This window comes from Pygocentrus nattereri, chromosome 29, assembly GCF_015220715.1.
Source record: "Pygocentrus nattereri isolate fPygNat1 chromosome 29, fPygNat1.pri, whole genome shotgun sequence".
Lineage (NCBI taxonomy): Eukaryota > Metazoa > Chordata > Actinopteri > Characiformes > Serrasalmidae > Pygocentrus > Pygocentrus nattereri.
In genome coordinates, this window is record NC_051239.1 from 11,789,685 (window position 1) to 11,815,761 (window position 26,077).

General features: G+C 37.2%; 1 protein-coding gene across 2 annotated transcripts in view; it reads right to left on the reverse strand.

Moving 5' to 3' along the window:
* inpp5l (inositol polyphosphate-5-phosphatase L) overlaps positions 1-26,077 on the reverse strand; it is a 50,235-nt gene that overhangs the window by 8,606 nt on the left and 15,552 nt on the right. Inside the window, exons 2-15 of one of the 2 annotated variants that reach the window (XM_017696409.2) lie at positions 25,629-25,670; positions 24,716-24,816; positions 22,774-22,861; positions 12,001-12,064; positions 8,338-8,441; positions 7,243-7,295; positions 5,155-5,274; positions 3,410-3,494; positions 3,208-3,303; positions 2,515-2,592; positions 1,787-1,860; positions 1,544-1,655; positions 1,022-1,087; positions 839-904 (exon numbers count right to left, since the gene is read on the reverse strand). In XM_017696409.2, coding sequence (XP_017551898.1) covers positions 863-904; positions 1,022-1,087; positions 1,544-1,655; positions 1,787-1,860; positions 2,515-2,592; positions 3,208-3,303; positions 3,410-3,494; positions 5,155-5,274; positions 7,243-7,295; positions 8,338-8,441; positions 12,001-12,064; positions 22,774-22,861; positions 24,716-24,816; positions 25,629-25,670 — 1,125 coding nt within the window. In that variant the 3' untranslated portion in view covers positions 839-862. The remainder of the gene's footprint in view (positions 1-838; positions 905-1,021; positions 1,088-1,543; positions 1,656-1,786; positions 1,861-2,514; positions 2,593-3,207; positions 3,304-3,409; positions 3,495-5,154; positions 5,275-7,242; positions 7,296-8,337; positions 8,442-12,000; positions 12,065-22,773; positions 22,862-24,715; positions 24,817-25,628; positions 25,671-26,077) is intronic. The other variant, XM_017696410.2, reaches the window with a different exon arrangement.

Below are 26,077 nucleotides of genomic sequence, written 5' to 3' on the forward strand. Positions count from 1 at the left end.
ACAGTCCAGGATATATGCCGTGCTAGCCCTCTACAGCTATCTGTAATTAATGAACACTGACGTTTTTATGGCACTGCACTAAGATGTTACTAACATAGCAAACAGCAAAACATGAAGGATTCAAAAGTCATAGATCAAGGGCAGCAGAGAGGGTCCTATTTTTATTAGACACACAGGAGTAATCCCCACAGCAGTCCGTCAGTGTCTCAAAACAGCTGTGAATGTGTGCAATGAACTGGACAAAGGGCATATAAAGTCACACAGCATATACAATTAAAAGCATAACCAACAATAAAAGGTAAATTTGATATACAGAGCTACAGGTATATTGAATGTTTTTAAGTTTTTATTAATTTTACTAAATTTAAGAACTCCAGCTGTGGTTAACATTGCATGGACATTTGTTGAAAGGTGGATCAACTGTCCTGAATGACTTGGAGTTAAACCCTGTTACATTAATATTAGGGCTGTTAAATGATTACAGTAATGAATGGTAATTAATTACATTATCACTCTCCTTCATATAGCTCATGTATTGCTAGAATGGAGGCTCTCAAGAGGAGAGGAGTTCTCCACTTTGCTGTGCACTGTCCAATGTAGTTTGATGAAAATACTAAACGTACTGTTTTAAATGTTTAGAAGCCGTTTTAAATGAGACGGCTAAATGAACAGCTGGGCTTCAGCCTGCACTACTACAGGTGGTTCATAAAAATAAGTGCTAAATGATGATTTATTGTGTTCATACACTATTACTGCGTGACTTTGACAGCTCTAATTATTTCACATTAAAATTAAAAATGTTTTTTCTTCTCCTATAAAGTTTCCAGAAATCACCTACCCTTTTATGGGTCCATATTGTGGGTCAGTGGACATTATGTTTCAGTGCAAAGAACAGGAAAACAGGCTTAAAGAAACAGAACAAAAGTGTCAGATTTGAGGAAACAACAAAGCATTGCTATAAAATGATTCCTTTCTTTAAAATCAATAGTATTACTGATTATTATTTCTGAAGATGAATTACCTTGTGGTCTCCCATACAGACGTTTGGGCCCAGTGTGTTATAAACAATGTTATTCTCCTCTTCTCCCTGTGACAAACGAATAAAGTTTTTAATGTTATAATTGATTATAACCATATTCACAGAGGTGATGTGCTCATTTTACTGGGCCAAAAAAGTTTTGAGGCTGTTTTCAAACTAAAAAATTGTTTACTGGATTTATCGTTTACATTTCAGTACCGCATAAACAGTTCCTTGAGCCACAGAAAATAATTTTCAATCACATGAAAATAATTCAATAATGGCGAAAGTGAGATGCATTAATGCGATAATGCATATCGACATGAAAATGCTGTCCCTGAATAGTCTAAAAATGGGGTTTACTGATTAGGAATCTTCAAATTCTTCAAAACTAAAATTATCACTTAAAGCAACGAATGAAATCATGTAATTATTAAATTAAAACTCTGTAACTTGGAATTTATATTACATCCATTACCACATTAAGGCTAACTGTTTGTAACTAAGTTATAAGGCAGTACCAACCCTGAGCATGACGTCCCGAGCACTGTGAGACATGAGGATGCGATCACACCAGGATGGGCATCGTGTGTTCATGTACTGAGTGGGTTTAGTGTTGTCTTCACTGTAGGGGTAACTGTGACATGAATAAACAGAACATCAATATAACAAATGTTCAGAATATACATAGTGCCTACAAGATGATGGTTTATTCAGGACAATTAGTGATTACTGTAAATTCTGCTTGGTTCTCAGGAGGTTAGTCACCTGGGAGGGAACAGAATCTCCTCTTCTCTGATGACATCGTGGAACGCTTCTATCTCCTTGTCATACTTCAGAAGCTGTGGGGGTGAAAAGCAGGAGAAACACTAGTGACGAGCTGTGTTGACGATTACTGACTTAAAGGAGCTGTTTTCTATATTCCTCTTTTATTTTTACTTTATCCCTTTAGAATAAACAGGCTGTTTTATTACTGTGCATTTAAGGCCTCTGCTCTGATTGGTGCTGTATTGTGCCTCACTCAGAAAACAGACTGGGCTGAAATGTGCAGAACAAACTGCACGGACTGAAATTCTTAGGGACGTCAGAATAAGTACTCCGATCAGATACTTTTGAGGATTGTAATAATAAATTTTTTTGCTGTTCTCTCTAGAAATTAGGAACTTTAGAGGAGAAGGGAAAAATCATAACTTTTTCATGATTTTATGTATTTTCTTCCACTATAATATTTCTGCAGCAGCATGTCTGCTGTAACAACACTTCAACATGACTGGGAGGCTAAATTGTTGGCAATGCGTTCACGGTTGTGACGTTTCAACCACGACTGATTAAAACCAGGTGTTTTCACAGCTTAGTTGCCATATAGGGTCTATATATGGAAAAGTTTTGATGTTAGCATTCAAAACCTTTTACCTTAAAAAGCTGAGGAAAATTTGTTTTTCCATGACATGAACTCTTTAAAGGCATACATCACTCCAGATCTGCAGGACACTCACCTCTTTTCCATTGTTCTCTCTGAAGACTGCCTGGTGCAGGTACGCAAACAGCTTAGTCTCTATATGGAGAAGGACCTGCTGGTCGGAGGGAGAGTGAGGAGAAGCAGAGATGGAGGTAAGAAAGAAAGAAAGAACAAAATTGATATAAGAGAGAGGGGCAGAAAAAGACAAGCAGAAAAAAGAGAGAAAAGAGGAAGAAAAAGACAGTGAGAGAGAGCAGAGAAGACAGAGGTTAATGTAGGGCATTTGAAGAACAAGCTGCTAAATGCTGAAAGTGAGTCCAACAAGCCTGGCACATAAAATGAATCACAGCTCAGCGTGAGCATTCTTAATGCACACACGCATTTTCTCCACTGGCAAAAAGTCAATATCTTCTCCTCGACCATAAATCTGGCTGGACAGAGCGCTGGTTATGTTTGGGTGAGCACAACAAGAGGGGATTAATCATCTCCCAGAGCCTGAAGAGCACAGTTAGTGCACCAAACAGCAGAGCTGCCACTTTCTCTGTGATGTCACTGCCACTTTACATTTGCCTTATGTGACTACAAGCCTGCCTGCTGTGTTTCTTACTAAATATTCAGTCACAGATCTGCCCAGTCTTCTCAGGAACTACTGGAAAGCTCATTACAACCTGAAGTAGTTTATAAAGCACATAAACAAGAAAATGAATTAATGATTTAATCAAAATTGCACCTTGTGGTCATTGTCTTTTTCCTCATAGATGATTTTCTCCACCTCATTACTACTGTCTTTCTTCACCGTCTGAACTTCAGCAGAAGTGGAGAGGTTCTGTGCACAAGCAAAAACATACAAAAAACATACAGCTCACTGTCAGTTTGAAATGAAGCCTGTTTTCTGCACTTACAGCAGACATGAATGAATCACTGAATCATACCTGCACTAGACTTTGTGTGTCGAGGCGGAAGTTAAAATCTCCGAACAGGAAGAAAGGCATAGGGCTGTAGATACGGTCTGTTATCCTGCAGCAGAAAACAGTCAGAAACAAATTAAACCTGTAAGGTAGCATGAGGTGAATATATGCACAACTGATTTTGCTAGCTCCATGTTATTTAACCTTCAGAGGTTACAGCTATTGCAGGTGATAGAGCAGCATGTTGTAATTGTATACAGTACATCATCACTGTCTAACAATATCTGCAAAATGGCAGGAGAAGGAAAAAACCTTCTTAAATTTTAATTAAATGTAAAAATGATTGTATTCCAAGTTAATTTGGGTCATCATTTGGTACCATAATCATTCATTTTAACACCGTGTAAAGGGAACCTGTATTTTCACACTATTCCGAGAAATGAAAGCGAGAAAAATCAAGATTTTGTTCTGACAGCGATTATATATTTGGACCTCATTGAAACAAGCAAAGGAACTGTGTATTCTAAGCTTTCAAATTAACACCACATTTGTGTTTGTAAGTAGATTAGAGAGAGCTTATTATTCTTTTTAAGATTTGAATTTGATGAGAAGTTTGTTGTTTAGTTTATCAGAAAAAAAACATCCCTTACAAAAAAATCTCAAAGTTTTCAATACAGATAAACAAACAAATGTGAAGGCAATTTATTGCATAATTTACTATGTAATTACATGTGTCATTACATTTGAATAGTAAGCTCCTCCAGAAATCTGCTATCACAAACACACACAAAATTTAACCAATGCTCACAATATTTGCAAGGGCTCATGACTGTATAAAAGATGTAAATCGTGTAAGATATTATAAGCGTGCAACTTTTCTGCTGCACAGTGAGAAGCAATTGCCACTGAGTATTTCTAAAGTGAAGACAAGCCAATCTCTGAACATTTTACATAAAAACAGTGTGGAAACTGTCAGGCAACATTACTGTGGATAACAACAGAAGGTCAATGACTTTTCTGTCATGACAACTTTAAATTTTCTGTGCTCTGTTATGAATACTTTTGCACTGCTTATTAAAGAACATTGCAAAAAAATGAGACCCTTGGTTCAGTCATACAGCGCTACTTTTTGCTCGAGCTACAGAAATTTGAGAGCAATTTATTTTACTTTCTTCATCTTTCCTCAATATTAGATTGTAGAAATACGGTATTTTATATAAAAGAAGTTTCATCAATTCAAAAACTCTTTTCTTTTAATTTTTAAAATTATTTTAAAATATTATTTGAGTCTGAGTGTCAGTACTTGTTTCTCAGAGATATACTTTGTTCTACTTTTTCTCCCTTGTTTTTTTTTTCTGAATACCTAGGCTACACTCAGAACTAGATTTTAAAAAGATATTATTAAATATATATGATTATATATTTATATTAAAAACTCCAGCAGCACATATTAATACATATTACAAATATATTACTGTATATTATTTAAAAATGAATACAAATGTCTAGTTTTACTGAAAACTTCCTCTCCCCAAAAACAAAAAATTGCAAACATTTCTGTAAATAAAATATTACTGCAAAATCAAGCAGTTTAGCCCACAACAATCACAAAATAAGGGCATGAGATCCAGGTGGGGCTGAATAGCACAGCAACATGAATATAGAAAATCTCAAATTTCTAAGGGCACTAAAAGATTTTTTAAAAGCATTTTTGTTTGAATTTTTTTCAATGCTGCAAACATATTGGAGTGGCTGGGATAACGACTAACCTTTTGATGACATATCTGAGCGCTTTCTGCCGATTTGTGGAGTATACTGAGGGACTCGAGTTGCAGGCAATGAGGTTAGATGCATCGTGGAAGAGGTGCACATTCACCAGGTCCAGGCCCCTACACATGAAGAAACATTTAAATAACTTAAAAAAAAATTGTTTTTCAGAACAGAGTGATGTTACCTTTTATTAGAAACCCCTTCCTTGTACGTCCACTCATCACTTAACGAGGTCCATCTAGCTTATAGGTCCACTATACAGGTGTACAACTACATTTGTGAGGCACAATTTATCAGCCGCCTCTGCACATCCATCACTGGTCAGCTTCCGACCACAAGACCAAGGTATTATTTGGGTGATGTGTCATTTTCAGTATAGCAGTGACACTGGCATGGCAGTGTGTGTGGAACTGGTATGAGTGTATAAGACACAGACGTTTTTACACTTGTTAGTGTCACTGCTGGGTTTAGAAGGGAAATGCAAGCCAACACATCCAGCCAGGAACAGCTATGACTTCAGAAACTGACCACTGATGAAGGAATAGAAGAGGACGAACACAAAATCCATTTTTAACTGTAAAATATAATGTGAGACACATGTTCACTGTACACCACTGTGCAAAGGTCAGTGAACAACCATGACTTATTTCCAGTCAAAACAGCCAATAAGCACAAGTTATTCATTTTTTCAGGAGATATTCTGAGGAGATGGATCCACTTGCATAAAGAAGGACAAAGTTAAAGGAAAAGAAGTGAAAAAACGTGAGTTTCAAAAACGGGAAGTTAAACAATGATTCCCACGGATTGAAACAGTGCTTTCAGCTTTAAGAGAAAGGTTTCAGAGAAAATCAATAAATATAAAGAATAATAAATTGTAGTTCATGGCTGTTTCCACAGGGAATCTTGCACTTTTGTGCAGTACTCTGCGTGTGCACTGATATGTATTTCTGCTGCACTGCGTTTGCTCATGTGTACCTAAGGATTTGTCTGTATGTGTGTGTCAGTCTCTGTATCAGTGCTGTCAGTCTTGCAGCTGCTGTAGGTCATTAGCTGTGGGCAGTGTGAGTGCAGCCCAGGTAACATGGAGGCTTTTCTCATTTATCACCCAGCAGCCCTTCAGCCTCCATTCACCTGGTGCCACACCCGCCCTATTAATGCACATCTGATGGGCCTGCATGCTTATTCACACACACCCACTGACAGTGTGTAAAGCACATCTTTTGTTTCGCAAGAAGCTGAGCTGAGGCCGAGTAATATGCAGACACACACACAACGTCTAGGAGGAAAAGCTGAATGTGTAGCAAAGACACTGTGAACTTGTTTTCATATATTTTCAGTTAAAATGATCCTTTGTAGGAAAACCAGAGAAAACACTGCATTGAGTACTTGCATATATTATTACATATAGGTAGTTACATATATATGTAATGCATTATGCATTAAGCAAGAATTCCTAGTACATACAGGTACTTATACGATACAAACGGCGCATTGTTATTACATACGCGTCACGTGTATATAATGCATATAGGACGTATTGCTATTACATATAGGTAGTTATATATATAATGCATACGGAATGTATTATTACATATATAATATATAAAATGCATTTTGCTGCTGAAAGAAGAAAGCCTTGTATCTTAAAAATTATAACTTTACAGGAAAATGAAAAAACCTACTTTACTTTTAATGTAAGTCAGTGGAACCAGACATTTTTCCAAATCATTTTGGGCTATTTTGTTGGGTTCATTCTTCATGAAATTTACACCCAATGTAAAGGGCAAGATGCATTTTCAAAATATGTCAAAAACTGAAAACAAAAATGGAGATACAAGGTTTTCTTATGACAGCAGCGATGTGAGACATGTTATTATATCAGACATATATGTGTGTGTGTGTGTGTGTGTGTGTGTGTATAAAATGCATATGGGGTACATTATTACACATACATGTATATATAGATATCTATATGTAATATAGTAATATATAGTGTATATGTAATACTTACGGGACATTTGGATCTTTAATGAAAATTAACGTGTATGTCTGTATGTGTGAGTTTGTGCACAGCAATGTTAACTTACTGATTGTGAATGATCCACCGTGTCCTCATGTAGCCTTTTCTTGACCACTTGATCTGAAAAAAAAGGGACATAAAGAGAAATGTGATGTAAAGTTCTCTGTTAAAGTGTACTTGTCTATTTGAAATACAGTGCTGTAAAAAAAGTAAAAAAACATTAATTTATTTCCCTTTAAAAGAGCCATTAAGAGCAAGTTATTTACTTTTCAGCATCAGAAAAAGGCAGAAAACTTATACACAGAAGCCTCAACATCAACATGATATAATAAACATTTTTCAAAATATTCAGTCTATCCATGCTTTGCCTTTCTTCTTCTTTTTTCTATTCTTCATCATTCTTCTATTATTCTATTCTTTATTATTCTTCTGTTCTTTTCAGGTTTTTAGTTCGATCTTGATCATGGTCCACGTAATCCCTAGGACATTCAGTGAACTGGTAGCCGTCTTGCAGGCGGTTGTTAGTTTCTCTGTTAATAATTTTTTCTTGCTTTTTTTTTCATTTTTCATTTCACTTTCTCTGAACTTTTTCCTGTCTTATATGACTGATTCATCTAAGAAACATAACCATGAAAAAAGAATGAAGTTGTACTTAATGGCCATTTTGAATGGAAATTAAAAAAGATTAATTAAATTTTGTTTGACTGTGCACTTTCTTCAGGGGAAGTGGCTTAGATATGCGTGTGTGTGTGTGTGTGCACTTTCTCCATGATTATCCATGTTTTACTTCATCATTTAGGAGAAAAAGGAAACATTTGTTTTCAGCCTCACCAGAAAATCAGATTCGACAACTTCAAGCCTCTACTAATCTTTTTTTTTGTTTTCTTTTGGATTTTTACCAGATTTTTCTCCCCAACTTCGTCGTCTCCGGCATCACCAGGGATCGAACTCATGATCTTCTGATGATAGGGCCAACGCTTAGACGGTTGCGCCTCTCGGGAGGCACCTAATCTTCTAATTTACCACAATAATAATAATAATTCTAACAGCAAAACTGAAGTTATGACTAGACATGTGAAGTGACATCTGTTGAGGAGCACATATGCCTGAAATAATTCAATGTTAGGAAAGTACTACACAGAATCTTTAACATCACACTCACATCAGTCCAAAAATTCTTGGGGAATTTTTCCTTCTCCATTGTAGTGACTCCATCCAGGGAGCCCATGTACTTGTTGTGTCCTGAGACGGATTTAAAATCCCTCGCTAGGAGAGACAAGGGGGGAGAGGGGGTGAGTAAACGAGAGAGAGAGAACGAGAGAACGAGAGAGAAAGAGACATGCAAACATAAAATCAATACGCTAATGTTAGTCTCACTCCCCCTCACCCTGCAGTGGGTGCTGAGAGCAGGATCCATAGGACATGAATTTAATGGGGAACCAAATTCGTCAGTGCACTGATCTTTATGGCTCTTCTATTAGATTTTTTCTTAAAAGCTTATTCATGAGACAGCATGACCAGAATGTACGACTGGAAAAATCTCCTCATTCCCCCAGAGAGGCTAACCAAATCAGAGGAGTTCTTAAGTCTCAATTTCAGAGTGTTAAGTTGTGTAACGTAGAATGAATTGTTATAAATGAATAATTATCTAATTGTATTAAATGAGGCAACAGATTTATGAAGGCTGAGCACTTACTACACCACAACTCTGCTATAGTGCTGTCAGTAACACTAGATTTAATACTGGCAGGTCAATGCTAAACACACTTTCTAAACACATGTTTTTAAGGGGTTAAAGAAATAGTTTGGTGAAAAATCTACTTTACAGGACTTACTGTGCCTTTATCTTTGCCACTTATCATATTTCCATGCCCAATTATTCCTACATTCCTATAGGAATTATGGTGATAAGCTACATAAACTCATTTAGAAAAATGTCACGTATTTATATACTGAGCTAAAATAGGAACTTCACTATCATCTGCATAACTTCCCACTTTCAAGTATAGTTCTGCTTTTAGACTGGAACATGGGGCCAAGTTGTGAAACGTCATTCCGTAGGTATGTATCATTAACATAGTAATGTCCAAGGCTTGCTTACTTAAGAGAGTTAGAAGTTGCGCATCAAATAACGATGAACCTACAAAAATGAGGTTGTATTCCATTTTGCAAAAACAGAACAAAGAAATCTGGTAGTCTGGGATGTTACCATAGATTGCCTACTGATGCTGACACATTAAAAATGTGGCCTGTGGAGATGAACCACATACTAGCAGGAGAAAATTCAGAAAAGTTACTATGTAAAATCTCTGTGTATGTGGTGACCATTTTTCACCTGACAATTCCCAGCAATGTTAGCCTAGCAGCTCTAGTTCTAAAGTAAAGAAGAAAAAAATGTATAAAAAATACAAAGCGGATTCCAAAAAAGTTGGGACACTAAACAAATTGTGAATAAAAACTGAATGCAATGATGTGGAGACAGCAAATGTCAATATTTTATTCGTAATAGAACATAGATGAAAGATCAAAAGTTTAATCTGAGTAAATGTAGCATTTTAAAGGAAAAATATGTTGAATCAAAATTTCACAGTGTCAACAAATCCCAAAAAAGTTGGGACAAGTAGCAATAAGTGGCTGGAAAAAGGAAATTGAGCATATAACGAACAGCTGGAAGACCAATTAACACTAATTAGCTCAATTGACAAAATGATTGGGTATAAAAAAAGAGCTTCTCAGAGTGTCAGTGTCTCTCAGAAGCCAAGATGGTAAGAGGATCACCAATTACACCAATGTTGCGCAGAAAGATAGTGCAGCAATCTTTCATGATCTTTCATCTATGTTCTATTACGAATAAAATATTGACATTTGCCATCTCCACATCATTGCATTCAGTTTTTATTCACAATTTGTTTAGTGTCCCAACTTTTCTGGAATCCGGTTTGTATTTAACAATTTGATAATATGATGATGATGATAGCATGATGCTAACTGGTGCCTTTAGACTTCCATTTATCGTTAGCTACATTAGCCTTGTAGCTCCAGCACAAAACTGATGAAACAAACTTCAGACACCAAACATGTGTCGACTGATTAGGGAAAAACCTCTTTAATATTGTCAAGGTGAAAAGTGTAAGGATGTGACTGACTAATTTGGACTAATTTTGATATTCAAGCATCCATAAGTGTTAAATAACAGATAAGTGCAGGGATACTCGGTCAACGTCAGATGAGCTAATTTAAGGCAAAACAGCTTATGAGCTAAAGCTAACGCAATCTAATGGACAATAATGAGGATTTGTAGCTTCTACAGATGGTATTTTCTCCTCAGTGGATGATGACAACGTGTTACTTTGTCAGAGAAAATATAATGTATTTATTTCTGGACCAAGCTAACATTAGCTAGAGCAGACGGCTATCTCTGTGTTGTCAGTCAAGGCCTTGACACTGTAACCACGTTCAGGCACTCATGTTTCGAAGTAGCAAAATATAATACACTTACTTTTAAATACTGACAAAACTGTCACATTTAACAGCTATGAAAACATAAATTCAGGGTTTCATTAAATTGTTAGCATTCATCTTCCCATTATTTAATGTAACAAATGCCCAAATAAACATGTCAGTATTCAAATACTGGCGCTTGAATCAGAATCAGAATCCTTTATTGATCCCAGAGGGAAACTGCAGTTATTACAGTTGCAACCTTTTATGTAAAAGAATAAACACTTTAATAATTTAAAACAAAGATAAAGAGGAATTTGCAATATGTACACAAGATTTAAGTACTTATGAATACAGTAAAGTGGTGTGATAATAAATATGAAACATCTAGTATAAAGCAGTTCAAATTATTTAAATGATTTAAATTATTGTCCCTCTGAGTTATTGCACACACGATTATTATTATTACACATGTGAACGGTTTGGTATTGAGTCTTGCACAGATGAACCACTTTGTGAATCGCAAACTGTGTATGAATACTTGAATACTTGAGTATCCAGGCACATCCCTGGATGAAATTTGCTCATTTAAATTCAGCTGAGCTTTAAATATGTAACACTATAAATATATAACATTATGTATGTCAATTAAAATATGCCTTGTAATATATTAACAACGTGTTGGTAAATCAATAACATGCTTAAAGATTAGTTAGCTTGATTTTGAGCAAATTCATTTACTTTTGTTGGATTACATAAATATCTTGATTCGTTCAAACACCCACACTCACAGCACACAAACATTGCGGCTGGTTACTGGTGTGATTGCGTTTTGCAGCCTGTTGCCCTATAAAGGACAATATTATGTTTACGATTAACAAACATTATATTGTTCAGTCCTATATGACAATTAAAATGACTTCCTTTCTGCAGTTGTTTCCTCCTCTCTTTCTGGCAATCTCTAGATACAGTAGAACTCTAATAACTACAACACAATGTACGCTCCTGATAAAAAAGAAGGCTTAACAAACCATACACCCTAAAACCTTTTGTGCTGGGCCTTATTAGTTCAATGATAAAGAGCCATACATAAAGGATACAGAAAGCCTTTGTCAAAGTGTTCTACAGTTTTGTGACGAATGTTTGCACTACTCAACGGAACGAATGGAAGAGCCACGTGTTTGACTTGTCTAACGCTGTGTTCAGTTTCATATGCTTTATCTGCATGCTGTTGGATTTGTGTAAGCCAGCTGCCTGTTTAGAACAATGCCTGTGTGTAGACGCTGCACATACGATTATTAAAACCTTGTTTATCTTATGTAGATTAAAGTGATCAGAAGATGCCTTTGGTTCAGTGAAGTCAGGGAACATTTCAGAAACTTACAACTGAAGTCATATTGCTGTACATTCTTCACGGACTTGTGGATGAAGTACATGCTGCCCAGAGCCTGCACAGATACACAGAGAAAAGAAGGTTAGCATGCGGTTTTACGTTCATAAACCACACAATGAAGGGCATCTATACACACTTATTAATTATATACACTGTTCTAATTATTGCCTATTGACATCCAGCACAGAAGTCAATACCTTATCCAAACACTCGAACACAAAAACACAGCATGTTTAAAGAAGAATGTAGAACCCTATGAATTCCTCTTTTTAACCTAATTTTAATGTTTTCTTTTGTCTTCTGTGTCTTACATTTTGAATAACTAATTAGAAATGGATGGACTTATGACCATAAATATTGTGAACTTCATATTAACTGAAACCACATCTACTTTTCAGGACTAAAGTAAATAAAACCATTTATATGGACACTTCATTTAAAAAATAATAATTTTTTTAAAATTTCCTAAAAATTGAAAGAAAACCATTTAAGGGTCACTTTAAAGTAATGTTGCCATGACAGCACCAAACTTTTTTATAAAGCTTGCACAATTTCCAGTACCAATACTGACGTTAAAACCTTGAAAATCAGCCAATATAGATGTTGAAACCTTGAGCATCATCCATCACTGATATTAAAACTTTCAGAATCAGCTGATACCTATATTGAAAACTTGAGTATCTTACGATTACCATGAGTAACAGTCAGAACTGATACTGATACCATAAATAATGGCCAAAAATGATATTAAAACCTTGAATATTGTCTTTTATCATTAAGAAAACCTTACGTATAAATTGATTCTAATACCAAAACCTTGAGTATCAGCCAAAACTGATACTGATTCCAGAGATGCACTGATATCACTTCATCCTTTTCAATACCATCAACGATTCCAGATTCTTGAATAGGGGCTGATACTGAGTACAGATACTGCTACTAATTCTATCATGTAACTAAACTAATTAGCTTACAAAATTCAGGCAGTGCAAGTGGGCACACAGGCTCAGCCAGCAGACCCTCAGTAACAACTTGAACAAACATTAACGCATACACTGAAAGAGGAGGGATTACTGAAAATTACTTTACTGTATCAGCCAATACTGATATTTAAACCTGGAGTATCAGCCAATACTGATTTTGAAATATTAAGTATCAACCATTACCAATGTAAAAACCTTAAGTATCAGTCAATACCGATATTAAAACCTTTTAGCTCTCCTGGTATTTATTGACTCTTCATAATGTCATGATGATGACTGGGAAAACATATATATATATATATATATATATATATATATATATATATATATATATATATATATATATATATATATATATGATATAACATGATATATTTTTAGTGTCCTATACGTATTTTCTATGCATCAGTGTTTACTGGGGTCAATCTGACCTCATTAAACATAAAAAACTCAACATTTTACACATATTTCTTTTCATTGTTTTGGATGATATTGAGGTCACTGCAACATGCAATTTTGTTTTGTTCAAAAACCTCCCTCTGCTTTAGGGCCTTAACCTAACATAACCAGAGAGAACCACTGATATTTCACACCACATGGGTGAGGGGAAAACAGATCTCCCATGAGAACTTTGACATATCCCAGAGGTTCAAATTGTTGGGGTCACATTGACCCCAAGGATAGAAGACGTTAGTTGATTTGAGGATAACAGGAGAGTTACCTGAATCACTCAGCTTAGGATTGTATTCACTTTGAAACCCAGTACTTTCTGCTGATATACCCAGTACTAATCTCCAGTTTCTCAGTACACAAAACTCATGTACAAGACCATCATGTCAACGCACAACACAAGTACGTCAATGTGTGGAACATAAAACACTTGTATACTTGACTTTAACAAGTATGTGCAGAAGCACGCCCTCACGCACGCTCACCACTCAGAGCTGACAGAGCTGTGAGTGGGTTTAATGTACTAGCTGCCCGCTCCTGCACACGCTCATCAATCGTGCCCTGCCACGATCAATACAGACAGAAAATTAAAACAATCACACAGTGATTAAACACGGGAGCCCACTGCAGGCCAAGCGTGGGCCCAGCACGTGCTCAACGCAGACCAAAGAAAAATCACCCGCCGTTCTGGGACACTTCACACTGCAGCGCCTGCACTTAACAACCCCTTGAACACACAAACACACACAGCTGCTCAGGCTGTGACAAAACGTCCCCTGGAGGAGGGAATAAATCTTGTGAGCAAAGTGATGCTTGTTTAATATGACAGTGCGTTTCAGTTGACCAGCCCTAAGGCTGGACATTACTGCAGGAAGAAGATGAAAAGCCAAAAGCTCAGTGATTACTGTTTCCCCAAAAAACTTCTCCACCTGGGACCGCGCTCCTCCTAAAAATTCCAAACACCAAACATCATAAAATAAATCTTTCTAAAATCATTTTTAAGAATTACCTGTTCAAAAGCAGCAACAACTGAAATACACAATAACTTTGAGATGGTTCACTGCAGACCTGTGGATGATTATCTGTTGGTAATTTACAGTCTAAACTAAGTTTAGACACTAAGTGAAAATAAATTCACACAACAGGAACAAACTTAAATATGATATTTCTCTGCTGGTTTTAGCTATTACATATCAGGAAAAAAAGCACATTGTCACGTTGTATGTTTTATTTATTTACCAATGTGTTAAGTTCAGCTAATAAACAGTGATTGTGCATTCAAATGTGCAAAAGTGTGTTTTCTCTACAGGTTCTGTTAACTTATTTTCACATGGAAAACCAGCAAAACATGTCATTTGATTCTGGGTGCCCAAACATTTGCCCAAACTAAATATATATAAAATTCACTTCAGCTTTTTCTTAAGATTTTGTTGCCTAACACTTGATAATGAAAGTAAAAGATGCCTGTCTGTCATCTCAACACAGCAAGTCTTAAAGGGATATACTGCCATTTTTGTTTAATTTTGGCACCAACTTTTTAAAAAGGTCCACATCATTTATTTGTTACCATTTAAAAGAAGTCATTCAGAGCGGTTTGATGTGAAATGCTCCATTTAATGAAAATGACAGAATTATTCACAAAAGGCTATTTCTTGAAATGGTTCCATACGCACTGACGCCTGAGACATTGTTTTATGATAGTTTTAAGAAGGTTTTTTTTAATATATATTGTTGCTGCTGAAATAAAACCCTCTAGCTCCAATATGGTAATTTTACAGGAGAAGTTACTGCAATTCTGGACCATTTTTTCTGGTCCGCTCATTGTGAAATTTTAACACAACACAAAGAGTTTACAAACTTTGCGAAAAAACTAAAAAACTACAAAAGTGGTGATACAAGGTTTTTATGTGACAGGAACTACATTTAAATTACATTCGTGGAGGTGCATGCAGGGTATTATAAAGCAAAACTGTCTCCACAAAAAGTTTCTTTTAGATTTACAAGATATTTTCCATTATCAAGATTACATGTAAAAAGACATGTAGGTTCACTGGTGGTTTTGGAAAGAAAATAAAATGGCTACATTTGCAGGTTAGATGGCGCAAATCCTGGTTGTGTATGTAAAGACATACACACACATATAAATCATGCATTATTATACAACTGTGCCCAAAGGTTTAAACACTCCTGGTCAAATTACACATTTTGTTGATTTTCTAAGAGAAAATGGGTTAATATGTCCTCTACAGACTTCCACTGATTTTTTAGAAGCTCTGCATAATTCAGTGGTTGGAATGTAAACACAGTCATCCAGATTGGTCTGATGTAAAGTAAGTTCATAGTAGAGAAACTTCCTGACTGACACATCTTTACAGTGACAGTAATGGGAGCCAAGGCTGGTGATGTCTATAATACAAATATACCCACTTTATTTACTATCCAAAACCACCAGTGAACCCACATGAGTTTCTATCTGTATAAGTTGATGATGGTAAAATATGAAAAAGTCAGGTTTCTCTGGGGGCTCTTTTGCCTCATAACACCCTGCATGTACCCCTCCTCCATGATTGGATTAAAATAAATGTATGAAAATGCATTTTAGGTCAAAACCTTATCACTAAACTATCTTGAAACAAAGTCTCAGATATTATGCAGTGCATTTGTGAGCATTTCATGTAATAACTTCCTGTGAGGGAGCTATTGGAGGCATGAAACTTTTCAGACGTCTAGTTCATATCACCACCACTATGAACAATTCTGACTGAGCAAGTTTCTCTACAACTGAGCATTTCACATTAAACTGCTCTGAATGACACAGTGTACATCTCTGAAATTCAGTTATGCAGAAAGTTTAAGAAATCAGTGGAATCAGTTCCCCTTAAAGTTTTTCCATCTTGTCAAGATGCTAACAAATCATTTTCCAGGCCCATCTACACATGTGACCCCCCACCCCACCAGCCCCCAACCCACACAACCACTTCTAAGCAAACGGCGTCCCCATTCCACACTTCTCATTTCTCTCACGCCGTCTGTATTGATTAGTTATCAGTTTTCTGGAGGTTGTAGATCATCGCTTTGCTGGGCAGGAGAGTGTGTGTGTGTGTGTGTGTGAGTGTGTCTGTGTGTGTGGAAGCTCAGCAGTATAAATGGTGTTTTGATAAAAAATCACTTGTAAGTCAATAAATTTTTATTAAACGCTGCACTGACCTGATTAATGAAGATAGGTGTTGAAGCTGAGAGTGTGCAAGAGACCCTCTGTTTTGTGTGTCCCTGTGCTTGTGTGTGTGTGTGTGTGTGTGTGTATGTGTATCTGTGGTGGACAGCAGAGTTTGTACGTTGGCATTTACAGTAATATGCACAAGTTTGGGGACCCTGTTCACATTACATGTGAAAATAAGTGAACAACTCCTCTGCAGAGAAAACACAAATGCACATTTTAAACTGCAATTACTGTATATTTGATTAACTTAACATACTGGGAGGAAACAGCAAAGGCCTGTGCAAAACTTGTGGCGCAGTTTATATTCTATGTTATAATTTTTGTTTTATCCAATATGTTAAACTCAACAAATAAACAGAAATTGTGCACTAACATTTGTATGCCATACTTAAAGTTGAATTCCCCTGATTTTTTTCAAAACTACACAATTAAATGGTTAAGATGTAAACAACATCATTCAGAGTGGTCTGCTATGAAATTTTCAATTCTTGAGCAGCATACAGAGTCAAAATTGCTAACAGTGGTGGGGACAGGAACCAGACATCTGAAAAGTTTAATGCCTTTAAAAGCTACGCCACAGAAAATAATTACATGAAATAGCTATAAAACCACTGCATGATGTCTAATACATTGTTTTGCTATAGTTGTATGACAAGGTTTTGGCCTAAAATGTATTTCTGTAGGGTCACTAGTGGTTTTGAATAGTATATAAAATGCACTGTAGACACGCTGACCCCTGGTTCTTGTCACCACCACTGTAAAAAAATCAGCATCAGTAAATTACACTACACAAATTACACCACAGTGAACCAATTCATATCAAATCACTACGAATGGCTTTATATCTCAACCAGTGAATTATGCAGCAATTTTGGAATACCAGTGGAATTCCCCTTTAAGTCCCTGTAGGTGACGTGTTCACTTATTTTCACTTAGAAAACCAACAAAAGGTTTAATCTCACAAAGGGCCGTTCAAACTTCTGCACACAACAGTATAATAATGCATAATTAACGCGTGTATGTGGTTGGGATAAGGGCTGGCTGAGAGGTAACAGCTGTTCAGCTTTAACATCTTCAGAACCCCAAACATGTCCAGCCCACACAGCCCTCCCCCAAGTTTATTTATCATGTCCAGACTGAGGGTCCTGATCAATAGTTTTAATCTGGTCTTAAATGTATTGACTCGGCCTACTGGCCGGCCATTCCCACACATTAACCCAGTCCATCAGAGTGTGGAACAAACACAGACACCCACCCTTACACACACTCACAACATACACGGTCTATCACTCCTCACCTGGGTGGGCTACAGGTTAATACCCTGACAATCTCTCAAACATCACGGCTTTATTCTCTCGCTCAAAGTGCTTTGCCAGTTCTACAACACTTTTCTAATACTCTCTTTTATCGAGAAGACTGATAACAATGGTTACTAAAACATTTTTTTCCTAGTGCTCATTTGCTGCTCTTTCCATTGTGTGAACATTACAAAATGGACCACTAAAAATGATCGAAAACACGTTAAAGTACATTTAAAGCTACACTGTGTAGGTTTTGTGCATTTGGAGACCTCTCTGGTGGAAATTGTACATAATGTGTGGAAGAACATTTTGTAATGTGGGTTGGTCTTCAGACCCCTTTCCTGAGCGCTGTGAATGAGTATTCAAAGAGAACTCAGACAAATAAGTGATTTATCTGCCACTGTCAACATATTGTCATCGGTATAGTGCTAATTTTGCATTTTGTTGCAGCTGTGGGCTGGAGGTTACAGAAGCAGTCTTGCAACCGAAGCCTAAGCCCCAACTGCTCCCCAGGTGCTGCGGATAGGGCTGCCCACCGCTCCGGGCAAGTGTGCTCATTGCCCCCTAGTTTGTGCATTCACTTGTGTGTATGTGGTGTTTCACTGCACGGATGGGTTAGATTTCAGAGGTGAAATTTCCCCATTGTGGGACTAATAAGGGTCACTTAATCTAATCTAAACATCTATTTGAGCCTGTGCATATGATATCAATACATTTTCAAGCACATTTTTCCTTCTGTTATAAACTTTCTGTTTTAGAGAAATAAGGTTTGTTATAGTAGTGATGCCACATAAATTCAAAGGGAACACTGAATTTTTCTCACTTTATTTTAAATACAAGAGTTTCATGTAGAATGTAAATGCTGCTCAAACCCTAACATTTACACCCTAGTACATATGACCCATGCTTAAAATCTAAGCAGCAAAAACAGCCTGTTTTGAATTTTGATATATATTTTTTCATTCAGTCTACAGCCCCCCCTCCCACTTACGCTAATGTGGTGCAGAGTGTTTGTTACTGCAGACAGTCTTTAAAGCTATTAAGGCGGAAAATGTGGTGAAAGGATTAAACAGTTTCCACCTCCTTTCAGCCAGGACTGCTATTTGAATGAGTCACAATGCCATCTTAAAGGCATCAACCTGTTTTAAGGGATAAAAAGATGCTGTAATTTAACATTTTCTAAGCCACTCCTCCCTCAGGGTCACTGGAGCCTATCCCAGCGCTCATTGGGCAGAAGGCAGGATACACCCTGGACAGGTTACCAGTCCATTGCAGGGCAGACACAGACACTCACAATTTAGCCTGTCCAATTGGTCTGACTGTATGTCTTTGGGAGGAAACCGGAGAACCCGGAGGAAACCCACACAGACATGGGGAGAACATGCAAACTCCACACAGAGAGGACCCCGGTCACCCAGCCAGGGTTTGATTAACCCAGGCCCTCCTCGCTGTGAGGCGACAGTGCTACCCACCGCGCCACCTACCGTAACTCATGTAAAAATGAATTATGGCTATTTTTGTTAGATAAAAGTACAAAACTACAAAAGGCTGAACAGCCCCTGTCAAATTCATTCATTCATTTTCCAAGTCGCTTCTCCCTCAGGGTCGTGGCCCTGTCAAATTGCATACTTTATTGATTTTCTAGGTAACAATAAGGTAAGGCATTCTCTATAGAGAACAAATTTAAAGTCAAAGTCAAAGTGAACTTTATTAAGGTTGCACGATGTAAGAGTTTTCTTGTTAAAATTGCAATTTTACTGCATAGTGTACTACGTTTGCACCGGCAAAATTATTTCCCAATATGTTAGATTTAGCTAATAAACATGAACTGTACATTAAAATGTGCAGAAGTGTGTCTCTGTAGAGGATGTGTTCACTTCTTCTCACTTAGAAAACCCACAAAACATAACTTGGCCAGTAGTGCTCACGTTTTTTTGCACATAAACGTAGAAGGAAGCCATGTTGAACATTCTGCTTTCAACTATGATCTGCCAACATGAAAAACACACACAATGTAAAGGTCATGAAGTTTAAATACAATAAGCCTGACAGGTGAAAGATACTGTATCTAACAAGATCAGTTACAAGAGTTTTGCCTGGTGAGGTTTTCACATTGACATTCACTCCCTCTAGTGGTCCCAGTGCAGAACAGCTTTTCCCAGTAAAAGCAGATTACAGCTTACAGTTGTATAAAAAGGCGCGCACACACACACACACACACACACACACACACACACACACACACACACACACACACACACACACACACTCACACACAGCATCATACCCATCTTAACTCATCTAAATCTGCACTTTGAGTTAATTATCTACTAACTGCTCAGCGCACTGCTCTCTAAAGGGAGACCTTTTATCACCATATTGATGTGTGTGTGGCTGAAGGTCACGCGCTTTCTGTCTAAGCTGAGGCTCCTAACATCTGTCTAAGTGTGCATGAGAGGTTACAGACCACAGAACGTTCCCTGCAGCCACAGCTAACCTGTCAGAAATGTGCACGAGTCTAATGAAACCACAATTTAAACATGCCCCAGATTTTTCAGTCATTTAGTAGTACTGTTTGTCAGGAACTGTTCATAAAGCCTGGTGCCATGAAAACTCATTTGAGGAGGAAAGCTGGCCACTGAAAAAGATAAAAGCCATTTCCACAGAACTAAAACAGGATACAGAGCCAAATGGTTATGTACAGAGATCAATACCTTATTGGGCTTGGGTACCTTATATTTACTTTGAAGTGCTATAATAGATATAGTATATCTCGTACAGCACTATATACTATATACTTGTCTAAAACAGATAAATGAGACAGCGGAAAGGCTGACATCCAGTCTTTTTCAGCCTGGAGCAGCGCTCCACCTGGTGGTCACAAACTGTGACTGAACATGCTGCTCAGTATTTAAAGGCAGGATGGCACCCATCATGTGCGAATCAAATGTATGCATAACATGCTGCTTTGCTGACTTTCAACTCGCTGATGACTGAAGACCACACCCTTCACTGCCATGTATTTTCACAGTCAGGAGAAAAAATCACATAAGAGACCAGCAGTGGTGGAGAGAGACCAGCTTGCATACAGATACAAGTTATTTGTGATAGTCTTAACTTAATCGAGACATATTTAGCTCTTTTTGTAAATTAAATATAGTCCCCTGTTCTTGCTGAAAGACAACCGTGAAGTGTATAAAACATTCCACCTTAATTTAGCCTTTGTATGATGTGTTTTGCCCTGTCATTTACTGCTCTGTAAAGAAATGTCTCTTTCTGGGTGATGATTTTGTGTGCTCAACAATGGCTGCACCAGAGAACAGCCTTCTAAGACCACATGTTTTTAAGTTTGTTTACTATGAGAGCAAAATGCAGTCATGAGCACGTGGGGGCCAATAATGTTATAATAATGTTAACAGTGGCGTAAATATCACATATATACAGTATATTATACTGAAGCACACATATTTTATTAATATTATTTCACATAAAACCATTTTACATGCTTAAAAGTAAACCTATTTTTGAAGGTCTACAGGTTTGTTATTCTGGGATGTCCCTGCTTTCTAACACCAACCTCACAGGCCTGGCAAAAACCATGCTAAACGTTGTTTCTTATCTTCATTCTATACTATTGAATTTAGCTTCTGATTCAGCAGCTTTTTGTTTCCATTGGCCATTCTACCTGTACAGACACCTGACAGTTACTGCAGCACCATTTAATGGAATGGAAATGTGAAAACCAGCTTCGGAAATGTTTCAATCATTTCTCATCTGTGCTGGAATCTAGAAAGGTTTACAGCTCCATGCTTCAGCACCAGTTAGTCTACAGCTTGCACACAAGACACCGAAGCTATGACATTTGATGCAGCTGATCGAGTTACACAGCTTTTCGGGTGGTATGGCAGGAAACACAAGCATGGCAATAGCTCTGGTTTCGGTATTAGGCTAAGGCTGACTCAAAAAAAAAAAGGCCATTCTGTTACGTGTGCTGCCTTGAACACAAAATCGGACTACTTAAGGTCAATGGACTAGACAACATGAGATAATTGAGGGTCTGCTGCGTTTTCAGTTTAATTGAACGTAACTGTAATATCCAAGACTCTGTCACTAAACAGGTGAATGTCTGTCTGTGAATCTGCAGCTGTGGCAATGAAAGTATGAAGGCTGGGTAAGTGGGTGTGGTTATTCAAGTGGGGCAGAACGCATTCTTGATTTGATGCAGAATAAAGCAACAAATCCTACCAGCCTGTAGAATCACAAGCTTTCTGAAAAAGGCCATTATGCCAAAAGGGCAGAGACTTTTTTTTTAGATCTCTTGTATGGTAGAAAAGGCCAGACAAATGCAGTTTTGAATATTATGTTTCCTTTAGGATTTTATTACTGATGAGAGGATCAGCATAGCTTCCATCCTGTTGAGAATAAAAGTATTTTAAAACTGTTTGGCTGAGTGTTCATCTGTCTTTATTTTATTTACAGTGTTTTTCTATTAGACTGCAGTATTCACAGGAGAAAAGCTGTCCTATTGAATGTAGAGTCTCATATTTCATTTTCATTTAAAGTTTAGTTTATGTTGATTAAAAATTGCAGTATTCTAGCATTATGAAAATGCATTGTTTCTGGGAAGGAGGAGATAACATCTAATATTTTGTTCAAAGCCCACAAACCTTATCGTTACTGAATTCAGAATAAAATGCTAACTTCCATGACACCGACTCATAAGTTAGTACGAGCAGCACGGTTGCTTAGTTTTGGAATTACCCAACATTATTATCCCAGACGGTATTGTCTGTATCTACATTACACTCACCGTAAAGTTGTCCTCTGCCTTGAAATGACTGTCCACATACACACACGCACGGTCAAAGTCCTTCATCTCAGAGCTGTACTGGATCTCCCTACAATAGGAGGAAAAGTGAGAGTACAGGGGAAATAACCATCATTCATCAGCCATGCAAAACATAAAGAGTGCTTCTGAATGCAGACTAAAACAATTGACCTAGTAGAGTGCAAACTTGTGTTAACATGAACAGGAGTTCACCAGTGTAAACAGTCTGAAATAACTTAAATTTATTACTTAATTACTTATTACAACCGGAACAAAAAACAAAGAGAGATAGTCAACTGAGGAAAAGAAACTAATTTGTTTGCTAAAATACGTGCACGTCCAGCCGGGAACAGAGGTGATGACAGGTGTTCTCGAGGGAAACATAACCAGGCTAGTGCTAGCACGGTTTGCACACTGCATTATAACTGCATACCTGTTTAACGGTTCTGACCATGCTCAAAATGGGGGAAGAATTTCGACCGCTCCTGCAGATGAACTGGTATGCCCCCCACTAAGCTGACCGTTGATAAAAGTGTATGATTACTGTCTTTTTAAACAGTTACAGTCGAAGTAAATAGCTTATTACAGCGCTCAGCCTGCAAAGACATGTTTATATTACAATCTGATCAGCAGTACTAGTCCTGGTTTTTATTGAACTTCTATTTAAATTGTGGTTAATTTCCTGGTACTTCAATTATACTATTCATACAATACATCTGCTCATCGGTATCATATTAAATTTTCATACTGTCTCATCCCTACTTTGGACAAATTGTAGGCAGCTTAGCAGCAGAGCTGTCTAGAGGTCATAAGTTTGACCCTAGCTGAGAACATCTGTTACTGACATCATCCTTCAGTACCTAACCTCAAGTTGCCTAGAGACAGGACAGCAGGCTGACCCCGTACTCTGACCCTGCCTTTTGTCTAAAGATGCTGCACAGGATAGGCAAATAGCACCTTAAATGAGAACCTTTAGCCAGTCAGCTACAATAAATCACAGCTGCTCTGAGCACAGTTCAATAGCTCTGATCACTTCTGCCTAACAACATTACTGTCGCCAATTAGAAAACACTGCTAAAAACAGGCTTTTGAACATCAACCCTGCCTGTCAGAATGTGTGACAGGTATGATACCAATCAAGCATTTGGACAGCCTTAATTAAACTGAATATTGAAGACATTTTAATGCACATGAATACCTATATGTAATTTTCTGTAAAGTGTGAGTGTGAGTGGACAAAATAAGCTTCATCAAAATCTGTTTATTACTTTCATTAATTCAGTAACATTTACATTAACCTTAACATGAAACTCATGTGATTTCCAGAGTCAACAGTTTCCAGTTTTTTAACATTCAGTGAGAGCAACAGTGGCTGCATGTTCCAATCAATAAGTGTAAAATATATATACAGTCAAGGATTAAACTATAACCCTCATATCACTATGTTAAGTCTTATTTCATTATTTCTTATTGTTAATCTGCTGCTTGTTGATTTCTCTAGTTTTCCCATGTTGGAAGCGTTTTCCAGTGCTAATGCTTCTGATATTATTGATACTGGAATTTTTAAGATTCCTTCAGTGATAAGCAAATTCACAGCATAGCAGTAGTTGGACAGAACTTGGGTTTGACCAACAGAGCTATCAATGGAACTTCTTGGTATTGTTAGCTGTAGCTGATGGAGAGGACTACAGTGGTGGATTCATGGCAACAGCATATGCGCAGCTGTGGTTCAGGCAGGAACTACAGGTGGTTCAAATTGTCCAACTTGGAAACTGCATCAATGCCATTAACAAAACAACGGCCTAAATCATTTATCACGTTAACGTGTTATTAACATGTTAACTACAATAGCGATTAATTCAAGTTTTTGTAGCTACATTGCTTCACCAAAGGGCTGTGTTCAAATGCATGGAGTTAAGCCTACCCAAAGAAGCTCTCAGCGTGGGCCATGTTGACTGAGTAGTCTTTCCCCCCCACCTCTTGGAAGTGCATGGCAATGAAGTGGGGCTTGTATGTGTGCACAGTCTGTCAGAAAGGCAAGAGAAGAAATAATAAATAATGAAAAATCGTTTAGTTATTATTTTGAATGACTTCAAAAGCTTGGAATCAATTTTTGACAATATGAAACTAATTTGGTTGCAGATACATAAATGTGCGGTTGTAATATAGCCCTGCGCAACTTCGCATAATTAGGAGCTAGAAAGCTGTTAAAAAAATAACAACAACAAAAAAAAAGCATTTTTCTATATGCAAAATGAAGAGCTGAGCTGTAGATCCTAGTCCTGAAGATTGACCACCCTGGAGAGTTTAGATCAAACACACCTGACTCTAATGTTCTGATGCTCCTTCATCACCCTTAACAAGTGTGTTAGATTAGGGTTGAAGCTAAACTCTGCAGGGTAGCAGATTTGCAGGGTCAGGATTGAGCACCCCTGCTGTATAACACTGAGAACGTTGAGAATATTATATAAATCCAGAATGCATCATATTTCAAGGGTGATCACAGTCAGAAAACTAGACTTTATTAAAAAAATTGAATTTATTATTATAACTATATTTACACACAATATTCATACACTCTACACTGTATATGGTATTATGGTATACTTCATTAATGTATTTTATTAAATTAATATAATTTACATGAAAATTATTCCACACTTTTAAACACTCCTGAAAGGAGTCTTTACTTGTCTGTGTTTGCATATTTAATAAACTTTATATAAAAGCTCCACTTGGCAGACTATATCTTAAAAGAATTGCTGGCCATAAATGTAACAAAAGCCTGTCTGTTAAACATCGCTATTGCATGATCACTTGACTACTGGTAAACTCACCGTGAAGAGCTCCCGGAGCCAGTCGCACTCAATTTCGCCGACCTGAGGAACAGATAATTTGATTTCAGTCTCGGAGCACGTTTACAATGAGGCTATAATGAGTTTAAAGCTCAACCCAGTTCCACAAAGGCCTTCTTTCAGTAATTTGGCCAGATGGCCACAAACTTCAACTGTTAGATCCCAATTTTAACCTCAGTCAATAATGGACAAACCAACTGTGGAACATTAGCACTGACACCAAACACCTTCAGTTAACTTTTAGACAAACAAGAGTATGAATGTCAGCAGTTCACTGAAAGTAAATTCCACCATTTTTTCCTGTATGATTCAGTCCTTAGTCATAAACAGTATCACTGGTGAGTGGTTTGGTGTAAAAAACTTCCTGACTGATTTTATAGTGGTGGTGATAGAAACCAGGTGTCACAAAAATAACCATTTTATTTACTATA